Source organism: Oryctolagus cuniculus, chromosome 1 (assembly GCF_964237555.1).
Source record: "Oryctolagus cuniculus chromosome 1, mOryCun1.1, whole genome shotgun sequence".
NCBI classification, from domain to species: domain Eukaryota; kingdom Metazoa; phylum Chordata; class Mammalia; order Lagomorpha; family Leporidae; genus Oryctolagus; species Oryctolagus cuniculus.
In genome coordinates this window covers 190,639,830-190,666,928 of record NC_091432.1, presented here as the reverse complement: position 1 = coordinate 190,666,928, position 27,099 = coordinate 190,639,830, and the positions used below count along the sequence as shown (strand labels likewise).

Here is a 27,099-nt window from a genome sequence, read left to right as displayed (position 1 = left end):
AATTTTTGAAAGCTATTTATTTTGATTGGGGCAAAAAACTTGAAATGTATATACAGATGTCTTCAAAATATTTATGGAAAGTGCATATTATGAAAAAACTGCATAGATTTAAAAATTTTTGCTTCAAAATAAACTTTCTTTTAATTCCATTTTTCTATGAGCTCCTTGAGTACCCTTGTATAAACTTTGGGATTTAGCCCACTCTTAAGTCTCTAGCCAAGGAAAATTGTCAGGAACTAAATGCCAACGATATGTGTGAAGAATGTCATCCAAGCATTACTTTGTCTTGATAACTGTTGAATCTCTATGATGGATATGTTAATTCATTGTTTAAAGAATGTGAAGTGCAAAAAGGGGAGGACACAGACAATAAAGGGTATGATTCCCTTCTCTTTCAAAAATTGTACATGCACACAGAAAGAAGGCTGGAAGGTACTACATCCAAATATTAACATTGTATTTGCATTGGTGATATTACGGGTGATAATGAAATACTTGACAGCATTTAGCAATTTTAACGATATTAGTTTTATAATTAAACCAAAAGAATATAGGTAGTTACCTCCTTTTTATTATTGTTCCACAATATTTATCTAAAATATAAACTATTAGAAGTTTTTTTTTGTAGAACTGGAAAACATTTTTCAAATTTTTAATTACTGCCCAAAGACAGCCAATGCCTTTGGACCCAGGAAGTATGAAAACCTTCACAGAAACTTGGGGAGGTAGCACTGGGCAAGGGGACGTTTGATGGACAAGGTGGTTCCCTGGTCGGGGCAGGCAGCAGGGGCTCCCTCAGGGTCTCTCAGGAAGCATATGACTGTGGATTTTGTTCTCACCTCTGCTGCTTCTGTGTGGCGTCACCAGACCATCACTGTAGTTAATGTGTCATGGGTCAAATATGCCATTCAAGAGGCAGTTAGCAGGGTCATGTATACTATGCAGATATGCAGACAGTAAGAAAGTCAAGCATGTATCACTTGCAGATGACCTGTAAATATGAATAAGAAAAAGATATGGAGAAGGGGAACTCGTGATGCAAATCAGAGTCTGTTTGCCTTCATCACTCCCGAAAGCCTGTCTATCCATGCTCACTGAGGTGACCTTCAGAAAACAAGCAGATGGCCCCTTCTGCACATTTGTGGCAAGTGGATCAGTGGAAAGAGGCAACATCCCACTGTAGTGCTCAGCAAGGCCCAAGAGAAGAAGGAATCTGGGAAGATCAGATACTCGGGGACACTGCTCCCAGGTTTGTGATTTCCCAGTATGCCAATAGATACTTGCTATGCAACCAAGCCTCACCTGGCCTTGCACAAGAAAACAAAAATGAGTTTTGATTGGAACTTCCACAACAGCTGAGACTGACAGCCCAACCTGAAGGAGCAGGTGACAGGCCACTGGGTACCATATGAGGATGGGCCCATGGAGACAGAACCTCTCCTCCCCAGAGGGCAGAACAGCAGTCCAAAGGAGAGGCACCAAGCCAGTAGTGCTCAATCATTTGCTGCAATCAAATTCACAGTCATAGACAATATTCTCTTGAAAGGATCTGGGCTGGCAAAATCAAGGAAACTGCCCAGATGTGTCAGCACTGCCCATGTATAGGGGACAGGCATTGCTAAGAAGTTACCACGTGAGAATTTCACTCCCATTTGTGCTGGGTTTTCTGAGTTTTTTTCAAGCGAGGCCAAAATCCTTGATCTTTGTAATATAGTTCCAATTCCTAAATGTTGGCAGCATGTCAAAAATATTGTGGAGTCCAAAGCAAACATTCCTGCCGGCGCATGGTGGCCTGCAGCTGTCCCTTGTTCACCTCTGCTTTTGAATCTCAAATCCTGGAGAGGCGATTGCTTTAGTCACCTGCAGCCTCATTCCTCTTGCCACCCCTGCTCCACTACCACCAAACTTTCCTTACCTCTCAGTTTTTCCCCGAAAATCATACTTCATGAGGACTTAAACTTGAATAATGACCTAGTAATTTATTTCAATTGAGGATTTTTTTAAAACTCTGTGATGAACCATTGAAAAGTACTTTCTTGATGATGAGATTAATTTTCAAAATAATTTTAAGGGATTTAACCTGACTTTTGAGGGGTTAGAGGATGTGTTTGGTATAAGATATTGATGTTTTGGAGAGTGCTGGGCCCTGGTTGAAATTCCAGCTTAACCACCTCTATCATTTGTGTAAGTGATGCAGCCTCTCTTCTCTTAGCTTCTGCAAAACAGGGAAAACAACTGGTGGATATGTGGGTTGTTCATGATAAGGATATTTACATAGATTACTACATGATGCCATTGGATGCTCAAAAAATAAAATTTATCATAGGAGTCATGTAATTCAAACTTATCATTGCAAATCCTATTAAATAATCATAAAGCCTTTACATGTTAATTTTTAGAATTAAAAAAAAATACGCTTCAGAAGTTCTGTTGTAGGTAGGTAGTGTTGCAGCTGAGATGGGAAAATAGAGAAGGTGAGAGCATGACTCATCTTGTGGGTGTCTGCAGCTGGGAGAGGGCCGAGGGTCAGCTTCCAGTGCGGCAGTTCACTTAGGTGTAAGATGACCTTAAGATTTATTGTCCATTCATCGTCTTTTGCTTATTGCTAAATACCTACTACCTAGCACATCCCCAAACAAAGAAATACTTGTCAAATATTTAGCTAATGAGCAAATACAGAGGGTATGGTGAGAGTTGTATTTGGCAAGGATGATTTCTGGTTGGACAGCTCTCTACAGACCACTCTACGTTCAGAGACAGAGTGTGGCAACCTGTACAGTCACACGGGACCTGCACTCAGAAGAGCCCTGTGCCTGGGTTCACACTCCACCGCTGCCATCTTGAAACTCTTAACCATTTCCCCACAGGAAGCTCTGTAAATTACACACCCAGTGCCCAGTACCCAGTCCTGATTAGAGATTTTTGTCAGTCAATGGGAGTGGCAGTGCATAAATCACAGTGTACGTACTCAGAGCCCCGAGAGCCAATGACATATTTTTGATCCACAGAGTATTTTTTAAGGTAAGTAAACTTTTATTTAGAATAGTTTTATATACATGAAAAAGATGCAAAGATAGTACAGAGTTCCAGTGTATTCCTTACCCATTTCTTATATTGAAACCATCTTACATTATATTTACAATACATTTGTCACGACTTGGAAACATTGGAACATTACTATTACTAAATTCCACACGGTATTCAAATTTTGCTGGTCTTTCCCTAATGCCCTCTTTCTGTTTCTGGAACTGAGGATATTACATTTAACTGCCATATGTCCTTAGGATCCTTTAGGCTGTGCTGTTCTCTCAGACGTGCTTTATGTTGGATGAACTTGAGAATTTGGGACAGCTAGTCAGATATTAGAGTGTCTGGGTTTGTCTGATGAAAGTTGGGATTTGTCTGATGTTTTACTTCATGGCTAGATTGGGTTTGTGGATTTGCGAGAGGAAGACTGCAGAAGTGTATACTCATTGCATCATGTCAGAGTATATGCTGTGAATGTGATTTATCACTATTGGTGTTAACATTGATCCCTTAGCCAAGGTCACATCTGCCAGATTTCTCAATGTAAAGTTAAACACACACACACGCATGAGCTTTCCATACTGCATTCTTTGGAAGCAAGTCACCAAGTACAGCCCACACTCAAGGACTCCACTTCCTTGAGGGGTTATCTACATCAGTCATTTGGAATCCTGCTCCACAACAGATTTGTCTGTGCCCCATTTATTATTCAACTATTATTGATATCATATTGATGTTATATTTTGCATTATAACCCAGTATGACTGTTTATTTTGTTGCTGTGACCGTTCTAGCTTTGACAGTTCAGGAGCTCTTTCTGGTTGGCGGCTTGTCTCTTGGACATGCCCTCATCACTGTGTTTTTATTGAGCACTTTGGTTTTTTTTTTTTTTTTTTTTTTTTTACAGGCAGAGTGGACAGTGAGAGAGAGAGAGACAGAGAGAAAGGTCTTCCTTTTCCGTTGGTTCACCCCCCAATGGCCGCTGCGGCCGGCGCACGACACTGATCTGAAGCCAGGAGCCAGGTGCTTTTCCTGGTCTCCCGGGCCACAGCAGAGAGCTGGACAGGAAGAGGAGCAACCAGGACAGAATCCGGCGGCCCGACCGGGACAAAAACCCAGTGCGCCGGTGCCGCAGGCGGAGGATTAGCCTATTGAGCCGCAGCGCTGGCCTTATTAAGCACTCTGACTTCCTTTCTTTCTGGCACGTCGAGATGTTCCAGGTTACCTTTAAGGTTTCCTACCCCAGTCCTAGAGTCAGCCATTTTTCCAGGGAGCCCTGATTCCATTTATTGAAGAATGTGGTTAGAATCTAAGAGACATTGCATGTGCTCCTGGCTACTTCAATGTTTTTCTTTTTTAATCTAAATTTTTTTTAATTTAAAACTTTTTAATTGTGCTGTCAGCTTACCTAGTATCAAGTTCCAGGCTGAGCTAACTATTAAAAAAACAATGTTAATAAATGTTTTAAAATAATATTTTAAAATTAACCAACATTTAATTATGAGGTGATTTCACAGAAGAATCTAAATTTCTAGCTTCTCTTGAAAGAAAGACCAGCAGGTCTGGCAATCCTGGACCTGAATCCCCCCAGACAGCAGCTGGCAGGGCTGGGAGGCTCCTTTCTTCTGCTGTGCGATACGCTCTCCAGGTGGTCACAGTCCACAGCACTACCCATGGCATTCACCCAGCCTACTCCACTCTGTGTGTTCTTTTGTAACCCTCAGAGGCATTGAAAATGTGGTTCCTGATTCAAAACATACTGAGGTAAATAATTTACTTAAATTGCATTGCTAAGCGCATGAATTGAGTGCAACACTGACCCAGTGACCGATCGCAGAGCTGCGTTTCTGGTTTCATCCAGATTCCGTGAGCTTGCCTTGATTGCGTCTTACATGCAAATGCCTGGCTCACCGTGTCTTGCTCAGCCCTGCCTGAATTCCTGCAACCTCGGGGTAAAGAGTGGTCTGCATCTGCACACAGTCAGCCCCACCATGCACAGTGGGTCTGTCCTGAACTTTCTGGGCTCCTGTCCCTTTCTGTGCCCTTTCTGTCCAGAGAAGATACTGGCCTCAGATGAATTTCTTCTTGGTCACTGTTCCCGTGTGGCTCTGCAAAGCCCCCCTCCAGTTGGGTTCTAATTATTGTTCTCTCTGGCTCCCCCCACCCTTTCTAAAGAAGATAAAGTGTCTCCGTCTTCTCTCTTGTCCCTCTCCACCCCCTACTTTGTGTGTGTCGGGATTATTTGTTGATCAATCCTGGATTACTTCAAGCTTTAGTAGCCGTTGGACACCTTTCTCTAGGTGACTAGGGGCGGAGGCTCTTCTGTACAGTGTGGTCAGAGAGGCAGGTGCTTCTTCCCCAGAAACAGTAGCAATCAGATAGGAAGGTTTGCCTCTCTCTCCCATCTGCCAGGTGTGAAGAGCTAATGTGTGTGAATTTTCACTGTGGCCTTACTGCCTCCGACGTGACAAGGTGAAACATGGGGATCTTGTCACAGGGCAGTGGCTTCCGACTGTTACTCAAGCTACTTGGAGTTGGGGAAAGCAACAGAAATCCAGGTAGATGAAGCCCATCACTCCTCCTTTTTAGTGATCACTTGTTCATTTATTCACTGTCTTAGTCCACTGATTCTGCTGGAACAACAATACCACAAACGGAGTAGCTTATAAACAGCAAGTGTTTATTTTGCATGGTCTGGAGGCTTGAGAAGTCCCAGACCAAGGCTCCGGCGGATCCAGAATCTGGTGAGGACCCACTTCCTCCTTCAAAGACTGTCTTTCTGCTGTAACCTCACGTGGAGGGAGGAAATGAGGCCTGCTTTATAAAAAAGATGTGAATCCCATTCATGAGATTTCTGCCCTCGTGACGTATCACTTCCCAAAGGTTGCACCTACTAATGCGGTGAGATTAGGGGTTAGTATTTCAGCACACATATTGGAGGGGAGTATAAACATGCAGTCCTTCGCTCACTCAACGCTTACTGAAAACCACATTGTTCTGGTGTGTGTTTCATGTGTGGGATTTAACTGTGAGCAGAAAGAATCATTCTGTGTAAGAAATCTATATTTCCTGACATTGTATGATTTATTTTTTCATACACTAGAAGACCTTTACAAAAGAAAAAAGTGACAATCACAAGACAAGATGGTTGTAAGTATGATCATGGGAGAAGTACAGGGTGTTGTGGGTCTGCTAGACTGGGATGAGGCTATCCAGAGGAAGTGATAACCTGGGGGTTTAAATAACAAATGGGAATTAGCCAGACCTGGGAGAAGCCCTGAAAGGGGTTTGCAGCTGTCAGCCCTCCGCTGTGAGCGACATCCAGAAGAGAGTCAGCCAGAGGACCTTAGCTGTGCCTGGCTGGAGTACTGGAATACTGCATGAAGTCAGGAGGGTCCAGAAGTGGTGGGGAGATGCACACGTGTGACGTCGTGAAGGGACTTGCCTGCCATGTTAAAGGGCTTTGATTTCACCTGGAAGGTAGTAGGAAACTTCCTTAGAGTTCTATGCAGAAAGACGGGCTTCCTGGCTAGATTTGCATGTTAGGAAAACCTGCCCCCTGCCACGTGGAGAGTGGAGCAGTGCAAGAGTGGAGGAAGGGGGCTCAGTTAAAGGGAGCCCCGTGGACCAGGAGATGATGGTGCGCTCAGTGAGGGAAGAGGCCTGGAGGTTGGGGAGACGTTGACAGATTAGAAATTATCCAGGCAAGCCACGGTATTAGGGGCCCTCCACATAAAGGAAGAAAGATTGTGCTGCTGAATAAGGCATGGTTTTGCCTGTGAGGATATTTACAATAATCATACTCACAACACAGAATCTGGGCCATTTTCAGATACTAATGGCCTCATGGTCAAACTGCTGTACTTGCCAGTCCTAATGAAGTTCATTAACTTCCTGTCCTCAGCTCACTTCGTCTCATCTGGCCCATTTGATTTTCAGCAAAGGTTGGAACTAGCTAGAGTGCTTTTCAGTGGCTTTTGTGGTCAGTCTATTGCAAATACCTCTTGGAGTTTTCTTGGGGCTTTTCCTTATCGGTTCCTCCTCCTGGCTGTAGCAGCAGAGGGTGAAGGCAGCCACCCTGGCGATGGGGGTGCAAATAAGGAGGAGCCTCAGGTGGCTGGGGAGTGTCGCTGGGGAGCTGAGGGGGGTGGGGGCAGCAGGCACCATAATTCACAGCTGCTCCGTAGCTACAGCAGGGCTTCCTCCGCGGGGCAAATGGCCCATCTGAAAGAACTCATCACCGGTCTAGAACATATAATCACATGTTAGTCTATTTCCCTTTCTTTTGGTTCAACCACCATGATAACAGACTGGAGGGTGACACAAGGGGGGCTGGGGGAAGGCAGAGGAAGAGAGTCAGAGAAGGGAGTAGTAGCCGGTTTATTTCTAACCATTTGCAGCTGTCAGCTTGTTTGGGGACTTTTTTTTCCCCCCGTAAGGCAGAGGAACAAAGTCCTGCTCCATGGGATTGTTTTCCTTGGCACAGTGAACAGACATTTTCTTGAGGAATGCATTGAGATAACACAAAACATCTGTTACGAGGACTCAGCCCTCGGCAGCAGAATCTTCAGCAAGAGCATGAGGCCCCTTTAGATAAACACATCGATGGCAGCAGGCAGGGGGATGTGGCTGGGTCTGAAGGGACAAGGGGGTAGCCCAGGAGGAGGGGGATGTGTACTCTTTTTAAGAACCACCTGTATTCTTTTCTGCCCTCGTGATCCACTTGCGTTCTGTGTCGCGAGTGTTTTGGACGTGGTGTGTTCTCAGCCCTGCAGCCAGGGGAGGTCTGTTTTCTTTTCCCACGTGTGTGGGATGTTGTTTGTATTCATGAGCTATTGAGAACCAGTGGTTTTTATGACTTGTAGAGGGGTTTTCACATGTTCCCTCCTAGTCCTGGGCAACACAGATGTTCCCAGACGTGAGTACAGTGTTAAAGAGAAACGCGGGCATTTCCCGTTGCAGTTCCAGCAGTGCCATCGGGGGTCTTCCAAGGATTGGCAAGAGTCTTAGGTTTCATCATGTGGCATGCAAAAGGAGCCCTTGGACAGCTTGCTGGATGTCCCCACAGATCGCCTTGCTACCAAATCTTTCCAGGAAAGAGCTCATGCCATGGAGAAAAGGCAGCTTCCCCTGTCCTGTTCATTTGCCCTCCCCCAGCCTCGCCTGGCTTCCAGGAGAAGGACCCGTGTTTATGATGACAGTGACCTGAGCTGCCGTTTACTGGATGCCTTCTGTGCACCTGCTGCCCCTCTGCTTCTCCTTTGCTGCTTGCAGTATCATGAGTTATCGCTCCCCCTCTTCGTGGGGGAACGACACTAAACCCTGCCTAGGCTTCATATCCGAGTCACAGCACCATTATGTCGCTCCCCGTCTTCGTGGAGGAACGACACAGGACCCTGCGCTGTTCTTTCGTCTGCTCGGCCCTCCCCGGGTTTGCTGCTGGTTCTTCCCGGGTTGGCTACCAACCCTTCCACCTCTGTGGAAGGGCGGTTCCCCCTGCCACTTTTCCCCACTTCCGCGGGGGAGCGGCACACCGCCGGCCGGCTCTCTCGGGGGCTGCACAGGTGTTCCTTCAGATAGATGTTCCCCTTAGATGTTCCTGGTGCATGCCGTCTCTCTCCTCCTTTATAGTCCTCTTCCACCAATCCCAACTCTGCTACCCACACGCCGAGTACGCTGCTCTCCTCCAATCAGGAGTAGGTCCTACAGTTTATTGGTTGAACTGGAGGCAGCTGTGTAGAAGCTGTTTCTCCCTTCTCAGCGCCATATTGTGGGAGAGCAGATGCATAGAATAAGTCTTAATTCCAGTAACTTAGTCTAGTCCGGGTTGCTCCCCACAATGAGGGTCCCGGTGGTGGTGTCACCACTGCTCGGATGAGGAAATGCAGCCTTTTGGAGGTCAGCTTCCTTGGTCAGGGGCTACACTAAGTTCCACAGCTGGGACCTGAACCCAGGGATGATGGAGGCCTAACTAGTGTCTGAAACCCTTCTGGCTTATGCACATTTGTTTGGGGAAATAGGAGACAAACTACCCTTTCAGCCTTCGTGTCTTTTAACTGGTTTTGTTTCCCCAGTTCTGCCAGTTGGGTTGGAGTGTGATGAAAAGAGCCCAAAGATCCACACAGCTTTCTTGCGGCATGGGAGAGCGTGGGCTCTAGAATCACACAGACTTGAATTCAGATGCCTCGTCCTCACAGACCGGCAGTTCTGTAAATCCTGAATCAGTCCCTTTACCTTCCTGAGCTTGTGTTTCAGGGTAAGCAGACAGCAGAGGTGCTTGACTCTCATTCTAACAGGAACAACCATGAATTTCACATCCACTGGCTCCAGGCCCCATGATGGACACCTGGAAACATCTGGCAGGACAATGAGCACAGCCCCTGCCCTCATGGTGTGCACAGTTCAGGGTGAGGTGAGAGGGTGGGTGGCTTCCGCCTGGGGCAGGAGAGGCCATGTGATCTGTGCTCAGGGAGATTTCAGGGGCAGGACAGCAGATGATGCCAGGGAACCTGGGGCCGGGGCACAGGAAGGCTGTGAACAGAGCTATAGAGGAGGAAAAGGCATTAATGGGGTAAACTCCCCAGTGGAATTTCTGACAGCTGTTTGCCAAACCTGGGATGTTGGGGGCAGTTGCCTGGGGTCCCTGGAGAGGAGTCCTTATTGCCCATACCTCCACATCCCAGAGTGTGCCCAGCACCACTCACAGACCAGAGACTCACTGCCAACCACCAGCGTTTCTGTTCAGGAGGGAAGAAAGAAAATGATTAAAAAAAAAAAAAAAAAAAAAAAAGCAGCCCCTACCCCGAGTCTTGGCTGCCTTTGAGGCCTTTGCCATCCAAGGCGTTTCTGCTTTCTCAGAGGGACTCTTCCCTTTCCAGCCTCCTAACAGGGTAGAAGGAATACCCCAAGCCGTGTGGACAACATCTTTTCTTTTGCAGGCACCCAAAAAGGAGGGATCACATGGGCAAATGAGGGCTTAATGGAAGGAGGAAGAAAAATGGATTAAGCTAAGAAATTACTGGATTTTTTTTTATTAAATTGCATTTGGGAGAAAGGACATTTACTAAGTCAGAGATGAAAGGCAAACCACATAGGGCCCAGAGAAATTATTATATTCCATGCTCCATTTAGCTCTCACACTGGATGTGGCTTGGAGATCAGAAAGCCGTGGTTAGCCGCATTGGTGGGCTCAGCAGGCTCTGTCAGATGCTGGTTCCTGACTGAGTACCAAGTCCTCCTGAGCAGCAGTTCTGTGTAGCGCTGTCTCCTTAGGCCTTTGGGAGAAGCGCCAGCCTGCAGGCTCACCTCCCCCTCCAGTGTCTCCCGAGCTCCTTGGCCTGCCTCCTCCCTGGCCTCACTGCCAGAGTAATCTAGCCTTGGTTTGAGTCTAATTATGGAGCATGTTCCTGCTCGGCATGAGAGTGATAGGTGTGGAGTCTGACCTCTGCCCAGGCATGTTGGCTCAGCTCTCTCTGGAAGCTGAGCTCAGCCTGGCTCTGTTTCAGTATTGATCTATTTGCAGAAACCAAGCCACACACCCCATGACCCAAGGCTGCCAGGTCCCAGGTCATCTTCTTACACCTGGATGCGTGTCCATCACCTCATCAGAGGGCGCACTCATCTGAAAACACTTTCTCATGTTAGGCCAACTTCTTGGAGTCTGAAATTGCACAGCTTAAACCTCAGAGTCACAGAATGTGGCTTAGGGTGGGACAGACGAAGGGTATGCTCTGACCTTTGGATCAAAGGCTGTCTCTTCAATATGTATCCAACTATCTGGGATTATTGTCAGTCTTGTGCCTGGCTTGTTATAAGACTAGTCAAAGTTTAACTCCAAACCCTTAAGACATACCATCTATTCCAAGTAAGACTGCTGGTTAATACTGTCTGGCATTAACTTTCTAATGGAGTACAGTGACTGAAAATTAACTATCACTCCCTGAAAAACTAAGTTGAAAGGAGACAAAGGGCAGTTTTAATGATGAAATGAGAGAGAAATTTCAGATTCTTTCTTCCTACCCTCTAGGCCAGATGAAAATATTCTTCATCCTAGACTTCTCCCTTCTCCCTCAAAGCAGCACGCCACCTTGCACACAAATGCCATCAAGACTCGGACAGAAAGCTATCATTTCTGCTATAGGGCCTGTTTTCTTCCCCCCAAATGGGAGATGATGGATTCATGTCTTGGCTAAATAAGATCACTGCTCTCTTCTGATTTGATTTTCATTGATGACATATTGCCTGCCTCTCCTGGGTCAGGTCCTTTCAAAGTATAAAGCCACCCCCTTGTCAGAGAACTTAACAGCAATACAAGGTATAAGTATGAGAAATTGTGGAAAATAACATTAGGCAGGATATAACCTAGTGCTTAATTGAGTACTTATTGCTCTGTGTTCTTTGCAGATTCAGAATTGATGTATTAATATTAACTACTCTAAAGCACGTCCAAAGATATTAATACCAAGATTAATGTCCTGAAAATAAACATGCAGGAGGAATTTAATCCCAATTTATGTTAAAAAGAACATCTGGTCAGTGGGATACTAAAACTAGCAGATCACCATACAGTACTTACTATCTTTAAGGCATTAAGCAAAGCTGTTTATGTGCATATGTATTTAATCCTCACAGTTTCATGAGCCACATGTGTGATGCTCACATGTATATCCCTGTTTCTTTGAGATGAGGAAACAGACTTAGTATGATTAAGCCATTTGCTTATGGTCACATTACTAAGAGGAGGTAAAACCAGAAATGAAACTAGGAGGTCTGATTATAAGCACTGTGTTTTAAAACAAAAAATACTATGAGGAAAGGAGAATACACACTTAAGTAGGATTTTTTTGTTGCAGGTATTGTCAGGTTTTTACTGTGCTTGGGTGTATTGTAAACTGTGAAAACTGCATTCTTGTGGAAATCCTCTCTTCTAGGCGAAGGATCTTCCAGGTTTAGTGATTTTTAAGACACCTGCAGGGAAGTACTGAAGTGGAAGTTCCACAGTATCTTACAGGCTCCAGAAGGGCAAAGGGGCAAAAGCAAACAATTACTGAGGTCCCGAAGCTGGGTTGGGGGCTGTGTGAACCACTCAGACTGCTTCTTCCGGGCCCAGCGCTGCACAGCTACCATTGTGACTAGCCAGCGGTCTGCTGTTAGCCTTTCATGCTTCTTACTGGGATATAATCATTTAAAACTAACATTGCTAGGGAAAGTCATAAAATGGTGGTTGCAATTATCTGTTCCCAGTCACCATACTGCCTTAGAAACAGGATACCAAAGAGAGCCTGTGTTTTTGGAGCCAGGTCTCTACCCTACCTCCTTTTGGCTGTGCAGCCTAGGGCAAATGGTCTGGGGTCCTACCTGCTGGAAGAGCTTAGGGGAAATAAAAGTAGAACAGAGTCCCAAAGTTCCCACCAAGTGCCAGGTGCAGTACAGATACCATTATAAGAACACTACGAAGTAACTGCTTATCTATTGTTTAATGAAGTCATTTGCCATACAGCTTAGTAAGTGGGAGGGCTGGGGTTTTCAACTACATTGTCCTGACTCCAAAACCCATCAACTACTCTAAAGCACAGGAGAGGCAAGGGGTAAACCACTTCCAGTGCCATAGTCAAGGCCAAAGACCACGTATGGAGTGGAGGGCAGAGCCGAGAGTTCAGAGCTAGGGAAGGTGAGGGGCAGGAGCAGCTTGGGGACCATCTAGAAGGACCCAACAATCTCCATAAATATCCTCAGTGTGTCCCAGACTTTGCCTCTTCTGTGGATACTAAGCAGGGTGTGGACTTAAGGGCCAGGCAGATAGACTGTCAGTGTCCCCTGGCAGCTGCTGAGCTAGTCAGCACCTGGATCCAGAGCAGTGAAAAGTGAGCACACTCGAGGGAGTTCAACCCACCCAGAAAAGAAGGGCCTTGGAGCAGTTACGGTGTACACAGCCCCTGAGCAGCCGTGCAGGATTTGAGGGTTATGATTCCTCATGGCCTTTAGACTACTTGGGGTGGAGTCTGTCTTGTACAGACAGACTTGTGACCTTGGCAGTATTTAATTCTCCCAAGTCCATTTCTTCATCTGCAAGATGGAAGCCATAATGCAAGAGCCGTTCTGAGATCTCAGCCAGCTAATCCACATGAAGCTCTTGGCGCTGTCCCCAGGGCGTAGTAAGTGCTCAGTAAATATTAGCTTTCGCTGTTAGCCCCAAGTCCAAGGTCTGAAGGCCTGGGCAGGGGAAACACATCTCTCCTTGAAGCAGCAGAGTTTAGTCGCTGACCTTTTGTTGCCCCTAAATGTAGCCCCACTGCTGTGGACTTTCCCTACCTTCTCTCCCTGCCCCCTTTTCTTTTGCTTATTTATATTTCTGTGCCACTCGAGTAACCTTCAGATGCCCCCTTGTGCCCAGCCTTCAGTGCCTGTAACCTGGGTGAGAGAAAGAGAATCACATGCGGACATACCCTTACTGGGGATCTTGGGGTCAGGCTTAGTTCAGATCCCAGCCCTGCTGTTTTTGGTGAGCTTATCCATGCTTCAGAACTTTAGTGCCATTCTTCTGTGGAATGGGAGTAATAGAAGCTGCTTCACACCCTGGCTGTGCAGATAGCCTATGTGGTCTCCTGGAGTTGTCCGCAAGTGGGTGACACGTTCCTGAAGGCACTGCCCCTGGGGACATTCCTGGGACCCAGGCCTTCTCCCAGCCTAGCCACTGGCCCCACTTCGGCAGAGGAAGCAGCCCATAAATTCTGCATGTCACTACCCTCTACTTTCCCCATGGCTTGAGCTCACCCTCACCTCCAAATCCCAGCATCTGCTGTTCAGACAGCTGCCACGCTATGCCCACGAGCTCCATGGGCTTGCTGGATAGGTTGCCACTTTGTTGTTGAATAAAAGCCACTGTCAATGCTGGGACCCTTGGGGAGGCAGATCTCATCACTGCCGACTGCCAGACGTGTTCTATCTCTTTCATCCTCCCCTGGGGATCTCAGGTGACCTCCATTCAGAAGGCCTCTCACCTGACAGCTGCCGCTGTGCCCCTGTGGGAGCAAGGACAGCACAGGGACCTGCCCTGAGCACACAGCTCTGTGATTCTGCCCCAAGATCTGGTGCTCACGTCTGTGTTTTCTTAATAAGGAGACAGGGACAGCTAGATGCTCCAGGACCCAGTCTGCAGACAGAGGAGAGGCGTTCCTGTTAGTGAGTTCTGACTGCAGGAGGCTCTTACTCACGGTAGCTTCTTCACAGCCTTGCAACGAAAGCCTTATTATGAGAACCAGAGATTGAGTCACTTGCCCACAGTCATACAGCTGGAAGAGGAGCAGAGTAGGAATTCAAAGTCTGTGCTTCTAAAGTTTCCTTATTTTTATTTGAGAGTGGGAAGGAGACAGGGAGACAGACCTCTCATCCTCCGGTTCACTGACCAAATGTCTGAGATCTGGGAACTCAGCCTGGTCTCCCTCGTGGGTGGCAGGGTCTCAACTACTTGAGCCACCACCACTGCTTCCCAGGTTCTGCTTTAGCAGGAAGCGGGAATTGGCAGCACAGCCAGGACTCCAACCCAGGCGCTCTGATAAGGGATGTAGGCCACTTAACGGCTGCACCAAATGCCCACCCCAAAGTCTGTTTGAAAGAGGAATTGGTTACAACACATGGCCACTTCAGGAAACTGTGAATAACAACAGTTTAAGCAGAGTTTGAGAGGTAGAAAGCAAGCAGGCTTGCAATTCTGCTGTTTTTTGTGGTAACCAAGCTGAAAGTAGTGGTCATCAGCCAGAAAATCTGAGTGACCCCTCCAAGCACTCTCCCTTTCTGGATTGTGAAAGACACAGCTTCCCAACTCTCACCTTCCTCAAAGGGGTGAACAGGGTATGGGTGTGATGCAAAATATCTGTGAGGATTGTTAAATTTGCCCATCGTAGAAATAGTGTGCCTTGGGGAAAGTTTGGGATCGGAATTTGCGAGCAGGTAGCTTACAGGAAGAGTCTAACCTAAAAAAAGTTTTGACCTGTGATTTTTGTGTCCTATTATTATTTATGAGACAGAGACAGAGGGAGCTTCCATCCTCTTGCTTACTCCCCCAGATACCCACGATGGCCAAAACTGAATCTGGAGCTGGGAACTCAACCCAGATCTCCCGTGTAGGTGGCAGAAACTCAATTACTTGAGCTATCATCACGGCCTCCCAGGGTCTATATTAGCAGGAAAATGGTACTGAACCCAGGTGTACTCTGGGCTTCTTAATGGCTAGGCTGAATGCCTTCCCTTGTGGTATTTTTAAAGAGGTCAAGTTAATTGCTAATATTTTAGAAAACATAGCAGGTTCACACAGAACTGTAGATTTCTAAATAAATTTTCTTGAAAAATCAGAAGCTCTAGCAGTCCTGGGCCTCTGTCCCCCATACAGCCTGTGTTGGCTGCAGTTCTACCAAGGCTGTTCCCGTAGGCCAGGAGGCGCTGAAGTGCTTTCCAACTTGCTCCTGCCCCCACCACTCCCTATTGCTCCTGGCACAGGGAGTGCCAATCTCCCTGTAGCTTCACCCTCCTCCCCCTCTTTTTCTTATATTAGAGGTGGGAGCAAAATTAGTTTTCCATTTTGGTTTCATTCCTGCTTCCTCTTTCTCCTCTAGGTGTTCCCTTCCCAAAGAACTTCCTTCAGATCTGCAAGAAGATCCTGTGCCGCCTTTTCCGAGTCTTTGTCCACGTCTACATCCACCACTTCGACCGAGTCATTGTGATGGGTGCAGAGGCCCACGTCAACACCTGCTACAAACACTTCTATTACTTCGTCACAGAGATGAACCTCATAGACCGCAAGGAGCTAGAGCCCTTGGTAAGTGTCACTGTGCAGCAGTCGCACCTGGGTCACCCCCAGGAGCTCAGCCACTTGTCACAGTACACCACCAGGCAAATGGAAGGTTTCTGTTAATGGCTGGCTGTTAACTGGAGAACTGCAGACTTGGACAGGGTTCAACAAGAAGCTGAAGGCTGGAAGATGTCACAGCGTCCACTGCCACCAAATAGGACGGCCTATGTTTCTCTCTGAGCAGTGGCGTAATAGAGGGGCACCTAATGGTTTGGGCCAGAGGGAGTAGCTTTCAATCTTAGCATCAAAAATCATCCACCTACTTATTTAAACCCTTAAATGTGGATCTTTGATCTCTCATTGTCTCATGCTACTAATCAAAGATGCTCAAAAACATTTCTTCAGTCAGTAGATAAATATTTAGTACCGTCCATGTGCCAGATGCTGGGTTTACAGTCAAGTAAAACTGCCTCTGAGTAGCTGTTACTCTAGAGATGGAGCAAATGAGAGGACAGCGTCATGGGCACTTGGCTTTCCCACCACATCTCCTGCCACGCAGTTGTAGTGAGTAAATTGGGAACCAGAATATTTGAGATACAACAGTAACGTTATTTGTAGAGGGTGGCCCCAGGGCATTTGGTGGAGTCCCCTAAGTTAAAGGGGATATAGAGTCCCTTGCAAAGCACCTGGGGAAACCTGCTGGAACATAGAAAAGTCACCCTAACTGAGAAAATACCGCAGCTACAAGACGTGTTGGAATGGACAGCCCCTGTCTGCAGTATTTGTTGGAGAAATCCACCCACCGGCTACTTCCTTGCAGTGCATTGAATAAATCTAGCTCTGCTCATTCTTAGCTCGGGTGAATTCTTTCACCATCACCGCCTGTGATGCAAGCCTCAGTTGGTCACTTCCTGTGATGTTATTGTTTATATGAGTGGGAACTTTTATTTTCTTTGTAAGCTATGTTTATACTTGCTTTAGAAACCCAGTATGCCCTAAAAATCCTCACCTTTGTAAGGTTTGCTACCTTAATAGGGATGCTGTCATCACAGCTCTGTCTGCTTGACTCTATTCAGTGCCTTCTTACCCAGTGTAATACATGGCATTATCATAAAATCATGCTTTTCCCTGGAGGCAGTCAAAGTGGCAGCTTTGCTTTGCTATGTACCAACAGAGCAACTACGTCACCCACTACAGTAATGATCAGAATGCTGGGGTGGGGCCAGGCCGTCCCCCTCAGCCCCACATGCCTTTGTCTTTAAGGTCTGATTTTAAAATACAGCTTTCGTTATTACTTAGGTTCATTGAGGACAGCAGATCAGAAGGTGGCTGTTGTCAAATAGATTGTTATACTCGTACATGCTGAAAGAAAGAGGCCGTGTGCTGAGGAAGCAACAGGGTCAGGCAGGACACAGAGGGAGTGAGGAAAACCCCTGCAAGGAACAGGTGCTGCAGGTTACACAGGCTTAAGGTTCACTGATGTGAGTAATTACAGTGGGCTCTGTGTGTCAGAGCTGTCCTCGCTGTTTGGTACCTGGCCTGGGGCGCTTAGTGTGAGAGCCTGAGGGAGGAGGTGCTTAGGGTGTGGGCTCTGGACTGGATGGTTTCTGTTGCTCGGTGTGTGAACAGCTGGATGTCAGATTGTTTACCAACTCTAGGTATTGGGAAGTCCTGGGAGGGGCAGTCTCTCCAGGGTCAACAGGGCTCTGAATGTTAAAAGATCAAAATACATAAATGCAAAAGGCATGCGTAATACAGTGTAACACCTACATGTGGCAATAACGTTGGTGAATTCTGTAAATCACCTTTAATTTTTCTCAACTCATAACTTTTGATTGATTGTACCATGAGAGTACATAGCGAAAAATATCTTCTTTGCATTCCTCAGTAGTTCTGGAATAAAGCAAGGCTTTTAGGTACAGTTGAGAAGTCTCCCATCCTGGCTAAAGCAAAGCTTTTCTTCATTTTCTTTCACAATAGCTTTCTAGAAAGCTCTTGGGGGCAGGCACTGAGTTGTCTCCAAATGCAGTTGAAAGACCAGTGTGAATAGAGGCTCAGAGGCATTGATGATGGTCGAGATTTGCTGGCTGGTCTTTTCTAAAGGCTGTTGTGGGTAAACAGCCAAGGCAAGAAGAAAAGATTGTGCAAACAACTTGAGGGGATTAAAAGATTGGAAACAGTTGATAAAGCTAACTTCCAAAATTTTCAAAGGCAGGGGAAAGAGTGGATGGGCACCGAGCATGAAAGAACCACTGTGGTCCCCCAGTCCTGGTTCTGCTTCAGGATTTTTTCAGTGAGTTCTCTTTCGTGGGCTACTTTAGGTAGACGAAGAATGTCTTCCCCAGAGGCCCATCTCTCTCCTGAGCATGCAGACTTTGAGTTTTGCTGAGCTAAAGGAACAGAAATGGATGGATAGAACTGAAAGTCAATTTCTCCTTTATGCACAGAAGCATAAAGGCCATTGTCAGATAAAGCCAAGTGTCAGTAAGTTGAGAAAGCCTTTCTTTGCCATCAGAAAGTTCTGTTATTTTCTATAACTGAAGAAGGACTCCAGGGCTCTAGACTGGGCAGTGCCAGGAGTTGACTTGAAGTCTCAGAGTCACAGAAAAGCCATAAACAAGCCAATATGCCAAATAAGAGCCCCCTTTGGGTTTCTGCAAGGAAAAAACGTGAATAGGTTAATCAGGAAGTAGCAACAGTGCAAGTGAGCAGGAAGGTGTTGGTTTTTTTACCTAGAAGCTTCTATTTTTTTAAATCTTGTTTGAAATAATGTTCTTGCTATATTTATGTTTTGCTAATTATAATTACAGAAAAATTATTTTTTTTAAAGATTCGTTTGTTTGAAAGGCAGACTTAGAGAGAGGGAGAGCAAGAGCAATAGAGAGATTGAGAGAGATCTTCCATCCATTATTTTACTCCCCAAAAGGCCACAATGGCCAGGGCTGGGCTGAGCTGAGGTCAGGAGCCAGGAGATTCTTCTGCATCTCCCATGTGGGTGGCAGGGGCCCAAGAACTTGAGCCATCTTTTGCTGCTTTCCCAGGCGCATTGGCAGGGGGCTGGGTTAGAAATGGAGCAGCCAGGACATGAACTGGTGCTCAGATGGGATGCAGCTTAACCCACTACACCACAATGCTGGGCCAGGGAAATGAATTTTAATGTTTTTAAGTATTTGTTTAACGTTTGATTTTCTCAAATTATGTATTTGCTCTCCATAAAAAACAAAACTGATAAAATAATAGAAATAGGCATTGAGAAAGTTTCTGAGGATAATAACATTACGATGTCAGGCTCTAGGTACTTAGTATATACAGTGTCCACTGAGAGTGTTGCATTTGTGGCTTTTATAGCTGAAATGAGAGCTTTTATAGGTCCTTGTGTTTGAATACTCAACTTCTAATCTACTGTCATAATGTACACATTGAAGTTAGGCATAGCATATCAAAGGAACACATTTTTGATCTACATATGCCAAGTGCCATATATATCCACAGCTTGTTCAGATGTTTTATACTCATTTAAAAAAAAACTCTCAAAAATTTTACAGTGCAATCTAAAAAAATATAATGAATGTGACCCATTTTCAGCCCTTGAAGGATGATGCAGAAGTCAGGCATTTGGCTTCACATTCTAGTTACACATGCTTTAGGATCTAATGCAGCAAGGGCCAGAGGGCAGCGTTTGTCCAGCCAGTTTCCTTTAGAACATCAGCATTCCCAGAGTTCCCACACTTCCAGTGGGACATTCCTTCTGTTCAACAGTGTGGAGCTCAGAGACCCCACCTCATTTATCTGTCTGCTGTGCACCTATAGTGCACAGCCTCACTCCTGTGTTCCCAGGGCCCACCTGCTTGCTTTTGTGTGATGCTGCTAAGTATCCTATTCATGGGTAGGAGGGATACTCTTTTTCCTCATGCACAGAATGGGTGTAATAATGGAGAAAATTAAATGTTAGTCACATGGTAATGGCCCAAGAAATGTTAGCTGTTAAATGAGAAGATGAACAAAGTGACTGTCATATATTTAAACAGAAGTACCCTAATTCTCTCTTCCCTGGCTCCCAATAGCCTTTTGCTATCTTAGTGGCATCCTAGATAGCTTTTTGCAGATGTAGCTACTTGTATTAATATCAGTCGCTCCCACATAATTGTCAGCTCCTTAGTGGCTGGGATTGTAAGCACATGTGCCTGCAGTGCCCATAGTGTCTAGTGGATAACAAATGATTAATATGTTTTTTAATTAGGAAGACTATTGTAAGGGTGATGAACCTCATTCAAAGGGATAAAACACCAGCCATTCCTTCACTGGTCCCACCTTCATCTCAGAGCATGCCTGCCAACCTCTACATGTCTCTTTCCTTATAAATCATGCTTCAGCCTCTCTAATCAGCAGTAGAGGTTAAAAGAGAGCAGTGAAAGATGCACCATATGCATTAGGCCTACTAAAGATGGGGCTTCAACTCTTGAGTTATTCTTTGTTCCAGATTTCAAATGGATTGCTTAGGAAATGTGGAATTGTCTCAGACTTTGTGTCCTGGTGCACTGAGTGTAGAGTGGCCAGCCCTCCAAACTTTGGCACTGAGAGTCCTGTGAGCTGAGAAAACCCTTGGTCCAGAGCAAACTGGATGATTGGTCCTTGTATCAGGACTCTAAGTGGGAAGGCAGTTAGGAATTCACAAGTTGAGAAGAGGTCACTGTGACCAGCCCTGTGAAGGCCATATGTCCATCAGGCCTTGCCATGTGGCTCCCACTGGGACCTGCTGTAGCCCACAGCCTGGGAACCCAAAGAAACCTAAAGCATTTCACTTGGTCTCCAGTAGGGAGGGGGAGGCTGGCACCCTGACAGCCACAGACAGACGTGACAGCTCATCCATTTCTCATGTAAATGCAACAGCTGAAGATGACTTGAACCAAGCAAGTTTACAGTTGGAGGAAAGGAGCCCAAATGATCCTGGTAATTAGAAAATGGGCCAAGCTCCGATTGAACACACAGGCTGCTGTCGGCCCTCGGCTGTCTGGGAATCAGCTGACAGAATTGAGCTAATCAGAATTATCATTAGCAAGCACAAAGAGCCAGCAGTGTTTTGTTGTCCTTTCACTAAAAAACAAAAGCAGATTCAGAGAGAGAGCTGTTGACAATGCAGTAGCTATGAATGAAGTGCTGATTAGGGCAGGGGGAGGAAACTGGTGAGGTAGGCAGGGCAGACAGGAGGGTGCTTGTTCACCCTAATGCACCTGCTGACCCCTGGGTGACCTTGGTTCAGGACCTTCCCATTCTCTCTCCAGGGCTCTTATTTTCTTACTATACCATCACCTACCTTGTAGGACTGTTGCTGTGAAACCAACTGTTGTACGCGCACACACACTTCAGAATCTCCTGGAGGTGGAATTGTAAGATGTGCCTCACTCCAGCTGTACTGAGCAGAATGATGAGCGGAGTGCCTAGTACTAAGCTCCTTCAGTCTCCACCTCAAACTTTAATGCACATACCAGTCGCCTGGGGAGCTTGCTAAAATGGGAATTCTGATTCTGTTCATCTGAGAGGCTTGGACTCCAGAGTGTTCATTTTGCTCCCAGATGGTGTCACTCCTGCTGGTTGCCGGGCAGTGGCTTGGTGGTGGCAGTTGCCCTCAAGGTGGAGTAGTGGCTATTTCAAGCACTTCTGAGCTCTTCTAGGACTGGGACTTAGCTCAGTGGAGTGGGAAATTACAGCAAAGGAGGAAAAAAAAGCTAACGAGTGCGGTTTGCCAAGAATGCTCCTCAAAATGCTGCCCCGAGTGGTGACGCGCAGTGAAAAGAGACTTCTTTCCCTTGCCAATTGAGATTACAAGAGAAGGCATCAGCTCCATGTTTGAGGACTCAACACGTCCAAGAGCAGCGTCAAGGCCCTGAGAAGTCCTCCGAGAAAGAAACCAGTTTGACTCTGCAGCCCGCCCAGTGTACCTGCATTTAGCTGAAGGACATTTTTCTCGTTTGTTATCGCTCCTTGCTGTCTTCAAGCGATCATGATCCATGGGACACTCCTTGGGCCACGCTGCCTATCTTTGTAATGTGTCTCTGGAATTTGCAGTTTTCCTCTTGGCTCTGTCCTGTTCCCACCCACACACCCACCGCTGGTGCATGGTGTAAGGAAGACAGGAGGCTGGGTAGGAAGTGAAACACCTAGGGGAGGGCCTTGCAGGAAGCAATCCCACATCTGCTCCTCTGTACTCAGCACCCCCATCGTTGTGTGACACCTGCTGTTGAGGTCTTGCCACGTGCAAGGACACAAGCAGTTTCAGAAAAAAGCAGTGGTTCCAGATATTGCATTAGGCTCTTCATCTAGAGGATTCTGTCTCCTCACACCTGTTACTATTTCAAACAGATGAGCTAGGCACATTTTCAACAGCTGAACCGTGTTTCTCTGCCTACGTCATTACTGCTGTCTTGTCTCAGCAAGGCACACCCCACCCTCCACACTTGCTTTCACTCCCATCCCAGCAGAGGGCTTCTTGACTGATGATTGAGGTTCATGCCAGATTTCAGGACCAAAACTATCACTTTAAGAATGGGTACTTTTTAAAACCATTTGAAGACGAAAGATCTGAAAAGCTTTGTCTCATAAAGGCCCAGCCACAGGTCCATTTTGGGCACTAACATGCCCTGACCTGCGTTCTCCCTAAGAGGTGGCCAGGCTGTGCCCATACCTCCCTCGGAGAATGCTCAGATGAGGGCTGTGGGCAGGGTTGGCCTGCAACGGCCAGATCAGGTCAGGACTATGAAAAGAAGCAGAGCTGTGCCCTGAAATAGCTGGCAGTGAGGAGCCATTGTAGGGCTTTTGAAAGGGTCTTTTCTTTTGAAACATCATCTGTACAAAGGCCTCCAGGCTTCTGCTTGTCAGGCGGGGTCCTTGACTTTCAGCCAAATGGCCTGGATATGGACACAGCCACTGTAAAATAAAGAGCTTCAGCCGGCAAGTCTAGCAGTTTGGCCTTTACAATGGCGTTTCCATGATTATGTTACCACTCTGGTCGTCTGACCCTGGATCTGGGTCTCTGTTTCCTCTGTATGCGTAAAAGATCACCTCTAGAGTCCCCCCGCTTGATTTCCTGAGATGGCCAGCTTTGACATGTGTCTCCAGCCTTGTCATTTTTCATCAAGATGACCTTCTGTGCTTCATTAACGAGGCCTTCATAGATTAAAGCCAGCAGAGGAGCGTACCTGGCACTGGGAGTAGCTAGTTTGCATTCATGGGCCTTTGGTCAATTCAGATGACGCACGTGTGTGTGTGTGTGTGTGTGTGTGTGTGTGTGAGTTCTTGGTGGTTGCTCTGGGCAACCCAAGTGCTCAGAGATGAGAGGGAAAGCCTGCCAGAGATCATTTTAGGAGCTTTGGCAGACATACCCTAAAGTGTCAATTTGAAAAATAGCAAAGAAATCTGTAATTATTTTCAATGAATTGCACTGAGCTTGGTAACTGGGAATGTGGCAGATCAGCCCCATGCCTTTGCCAATCCTGTTTATTCATCTTTTGTTGATGTCTACAGAGCTTTAATTTCTAGTTTGTAGAGTGGCAGGTGCTTAGTTTTTTTTTTTTTTAAACAAAAGAGTGAATAATTACCAGTGTATTTTTTTGAGATTTATGTATTTATTTGAAAGGCAAAGTGACACAGAGAGACTGAAATCTTCTCCCTGCTCGTTCACTCGCAAATGGCTACAGTGGTCAGCACTGGGCCAGGCCAGGCAAAAGCCAGGAGCCCAGAACTCCATCTGGGTCTCCCACATGGAGGGCAGGGGCCCAAGGACTTGGGCTGTCTTCTTCTGCTTTCCCAGGCACATTAGCAGGGAGCTAGATTGGAAGCAGAGCAGCCGGAACTCAAACTGGTACTCCAGTTGTGTCATAAGTTGTGGCTTAACCTTCTGTGCCATAATGCCAGACCCTAGTTGTGTGTGTGTGTGTGTTTTGTGGTCTGATCTACTTCGGGGCCTAAAATATAAATCAGAGTTGAAAATGATGTCCATGAAAAATTGTCAACACATAACATGAAGTAACAAAAGCAGGGCTCAAAATTGCACTGGGGAGTCACTGATACTCTGTCTGTAGATGAGAAAGGAAATATAGCAAAAAGCAGTGGTTCCCTCTGGAAGGAATTCTGGGTAATGCTCCCTTTTGACATATACTGTCTTGGGCTTGCCAGTTTTGTTTTTGTTTTTTAATACAAACATACCAGTTTTGTAATCTGAAGAATCAAACCTACGCTTTTAAAAGACTTTGCCTACAAAGACTGAAGTTTCACAGGACATTGGCCTGTGTGCCCAGAACCGAGGACTCCAAGTTTGCCCTCCTCTCTCTCTGGCCAGGCCTTCTGCTCCCTTGTACAGAGGACACAGATGTTCCAAGGCACGGTGGTGGCTTTGCAGACCTCTTTGTCCCTGTAGCTAGGAGGTGGGTGTGCATAATTACCTTCAATGAGAAAATGAAGCTTTCCCTGGATGTGAGGGGTTCCCTCCATGAATGGGAAGCTAAGCCAATTTGTAAGTGTTGAGGTGGCATCATTTTGAGATTACACACCTTTCGTTCTGAAGCCCCTGTTGCAGGTGGGCACATCTCAGTGATTCTAAAGCAGGTAAAGTCCGCTGATTACCCACAGGTAGCAAGTGCAGCCCCCCAGGGACTGGCATTTCTCACATTTAGTTCAGGCACCATGACCTTGACTGAAGGTTTTGGTTGGAGTTTTCCCATCCAGATTCCTCTACTTAATCTAAGGAGATTGTTTTATTTTCTAATGTCAGGTTTTAAAAAGAGAACTAAAAGAATTTGCTGAAGAGAGGTTAACCTATACCATGGACTGGCCTTTCTACCATTTGCTAAACTTAAGCATGAATAAATGTACAATAATGTCCAATAACTGTAAGCAGTATTTAGCTGATACTGCAGGGTGGGTCTGGAGCTCATTCCAGCCCCTCCTCATTAAGATATTTGCAAAACCCAAGACCAGAAGTGGCTAAGGAAGATGTCTCTGCTCTGAGCTCAGTCAGGTTCTCCTTTTATCACGTTTCTTCTCTATCCCCAGGGGCCCGTGCTCTAGCCTGGCTCACACTCTCCCATAATTCTCACTAGTCCTTCCTTTGTTGCACAGTTGATGTTCTCATCACAGTGAGTTCCTTTTGTTTAGCTATTTGGTTAAATTTTTATAGTATAGACTCCTAGAATTTATTCATATATTTCCATAACTATTATTATTTCTGTTATGATTTGCTATTGCATCTAATTCTTAGTGTAAGGTGATCTTCGAATTCTGCAGGTACACCCAATATGGCAGTCTGGGAATGCCTAAAATTATATGCACACTAGTGCCTCTCCCTGGACCTTTGTTGGGTGGAAATGGTTTCTAGATTGCCTCTGATTCTGGCTGGAAGAGAGGAACTTCTAGACCACTCAGTAAACACTTCTTATCTGCTTACCGTGTACTGAAAATCAGGGAACCCCACCTTCAAGGAATTAACTGGAAGCTTTCCTCCTACCCCTATCATTATTGGCTAGAGCATCCCCCAAAGTATTTCCCCCTACCAAACCCACTAGTTCTAAGGAATATCAAAAGGTATTAGGTAAAAAGGGGGTTCCTTGATCAAATAACTGTAGGAACAGTGAGTTGGTGAAGCTGTTCAAGTTTCTTTAGTCTACTAGTACATATTCTGGCTTCTCAGGCATGGCCCACAATGTGAAACATTTATTTGAGCAGTGAGTCTTTTTACTATAGGGCATTGTGTGAGTCTAAGGTGTTGTGAAATATCCTTGGAGAAGTACTGACTACAGAGTCTTTTACAGTCTCATTTCTGTGTTATAAGTTAGTCCTCTGGTGGCTGCTAAGTGCCTGAAAACTTGCTATAAGTCAGACACTGTGCTGAGCACCAGGGTAATAGTCAAATAAGACTGATCTCCATGCTTAGGAAGCTCACACTTTTTTTAAAGAATGTTTGTTTATTTTAGTCATTTCATTTATTTGAAAGGAAGAGCAACAGAGAGAGAGAGAGAGAGAGAGAGAGATCTTACATCCACTGATTTACTCCCTGAATGCTGGCAACAGCCAGAGCTGGTAAAGACCAAAGCCAGGAACTTGGAATTCCATCTGGGTCTCCCATGTGGGTAGCAGGGACCCAAATAGTTGGGCCATCACCTGCTGTCTCTCCAAGTGGCATTAGCAGGAATCTGGATTGGAAGCTTAGGGTAGCCCAGGACCTGAGCCAGGCACTCCAGTATGGGACACCAGCATCCCAAGTGGTGGCTTAACCTCCTGCACCACAGTGCCAACCACCTCATACTTTTAAAGAATGATACCCTTGAACCCATTACTTAGTGTTGTACCATCCAATAGAGTAGCACTAGACATCTGCGTCTCATTAAATTAAAATTAATGAAAATAAACGTTTCTTAATCTTCCTAGCCACCTTTCAAGTGCTCAAAAACCATGTGTCTGGTGGCTGTTGTGTTGGAGGTTGCAGACGGCATTTTCATCATCAGGGAGCGTTCTGTCAGGTACTACTGAATCGGAGGGCCTACCCTCAAGGGCTATTGCCTACAATGCATTATTTATATGCTCTGCCACCACCAGTGGCGGCCAGAAGCATCCACAATTGTCCTTGTGCTGCCTCCAAGAGGCATTTCCGTTTAGTTGTGCAAGCTCCTGGTCTGATCAGCTTCCACATGATAAGCCAGTCTTCTCCCACTTTGCAGATGAAGAATAGATGAAACTCCAAGCCAGCTGTTCAGGACCCCTTGCTAGGTCTCCCATCAGAGCCTCCATCTCAGGCTGCTGCTAAGTATCTCAGCAGTGCTGTTGGCTTCTGCGGCACCAAATCAGAATTGCAGTTTTTTGTTTTTTGTTTTTTTTTTAAACTGTGCTCAGCAGTGTTGGAAATTGCTGCAGGATGTCAGTCCCAGCAGGAATTAATTCATCTTCATGAGCATTTCTATGAAAATATGAATAGTCAGTATGGCTTGATGCCCATATATGAGCCTGCCAACTTTTGGCTGCTATGTGTGGTCTAAACTATTTCAATTTTTCCAGCCAGATAAGAATAAGTTCTTTGGCTCAAAAATATCAAATGCATTTTAATTTGAGATTGGAATGGTAGAAGATTTTACTTATTGAAACATAAACTACATCTTCCTTCACCACCTACCTGCCCAACCACAATAAAAGAGTGAGGGTAAGATTACAGCAGCCCCTAAGGACTTCTGTGGTCACTCCTGTTGTCTCGGGACCTCCTCTGGTGAAATAATTGCATAGATACAGGTTGGATATACAAG

At 45.9% G+C, this 27,099-nt stretch overlaps 1 protein-coding gene across 2 annotated transcripts in view; it reads left to right on the top strand.

Moving 5' to 3' along the window:
• Positions 1-27,099, top strand: part of MOB3B (MOB kinase activator 3B) — a 200,975-nt gene that overhangs the window by 146,168 nt on the left and 27,708 nt on the right. For both annotated transcript variants that reach the window (XM_008250610.4, XM_070053169.1), the window contains exon 3: positions 15,639-15,841. In XM_008250610.4, the coding sequence (XP_008248832.1) occupies positions 15,639-15,841 (203 nt within the window). The remainder of the gene's footprint in view (positions 1-15,638; positions 15,842-27,099) is intronic.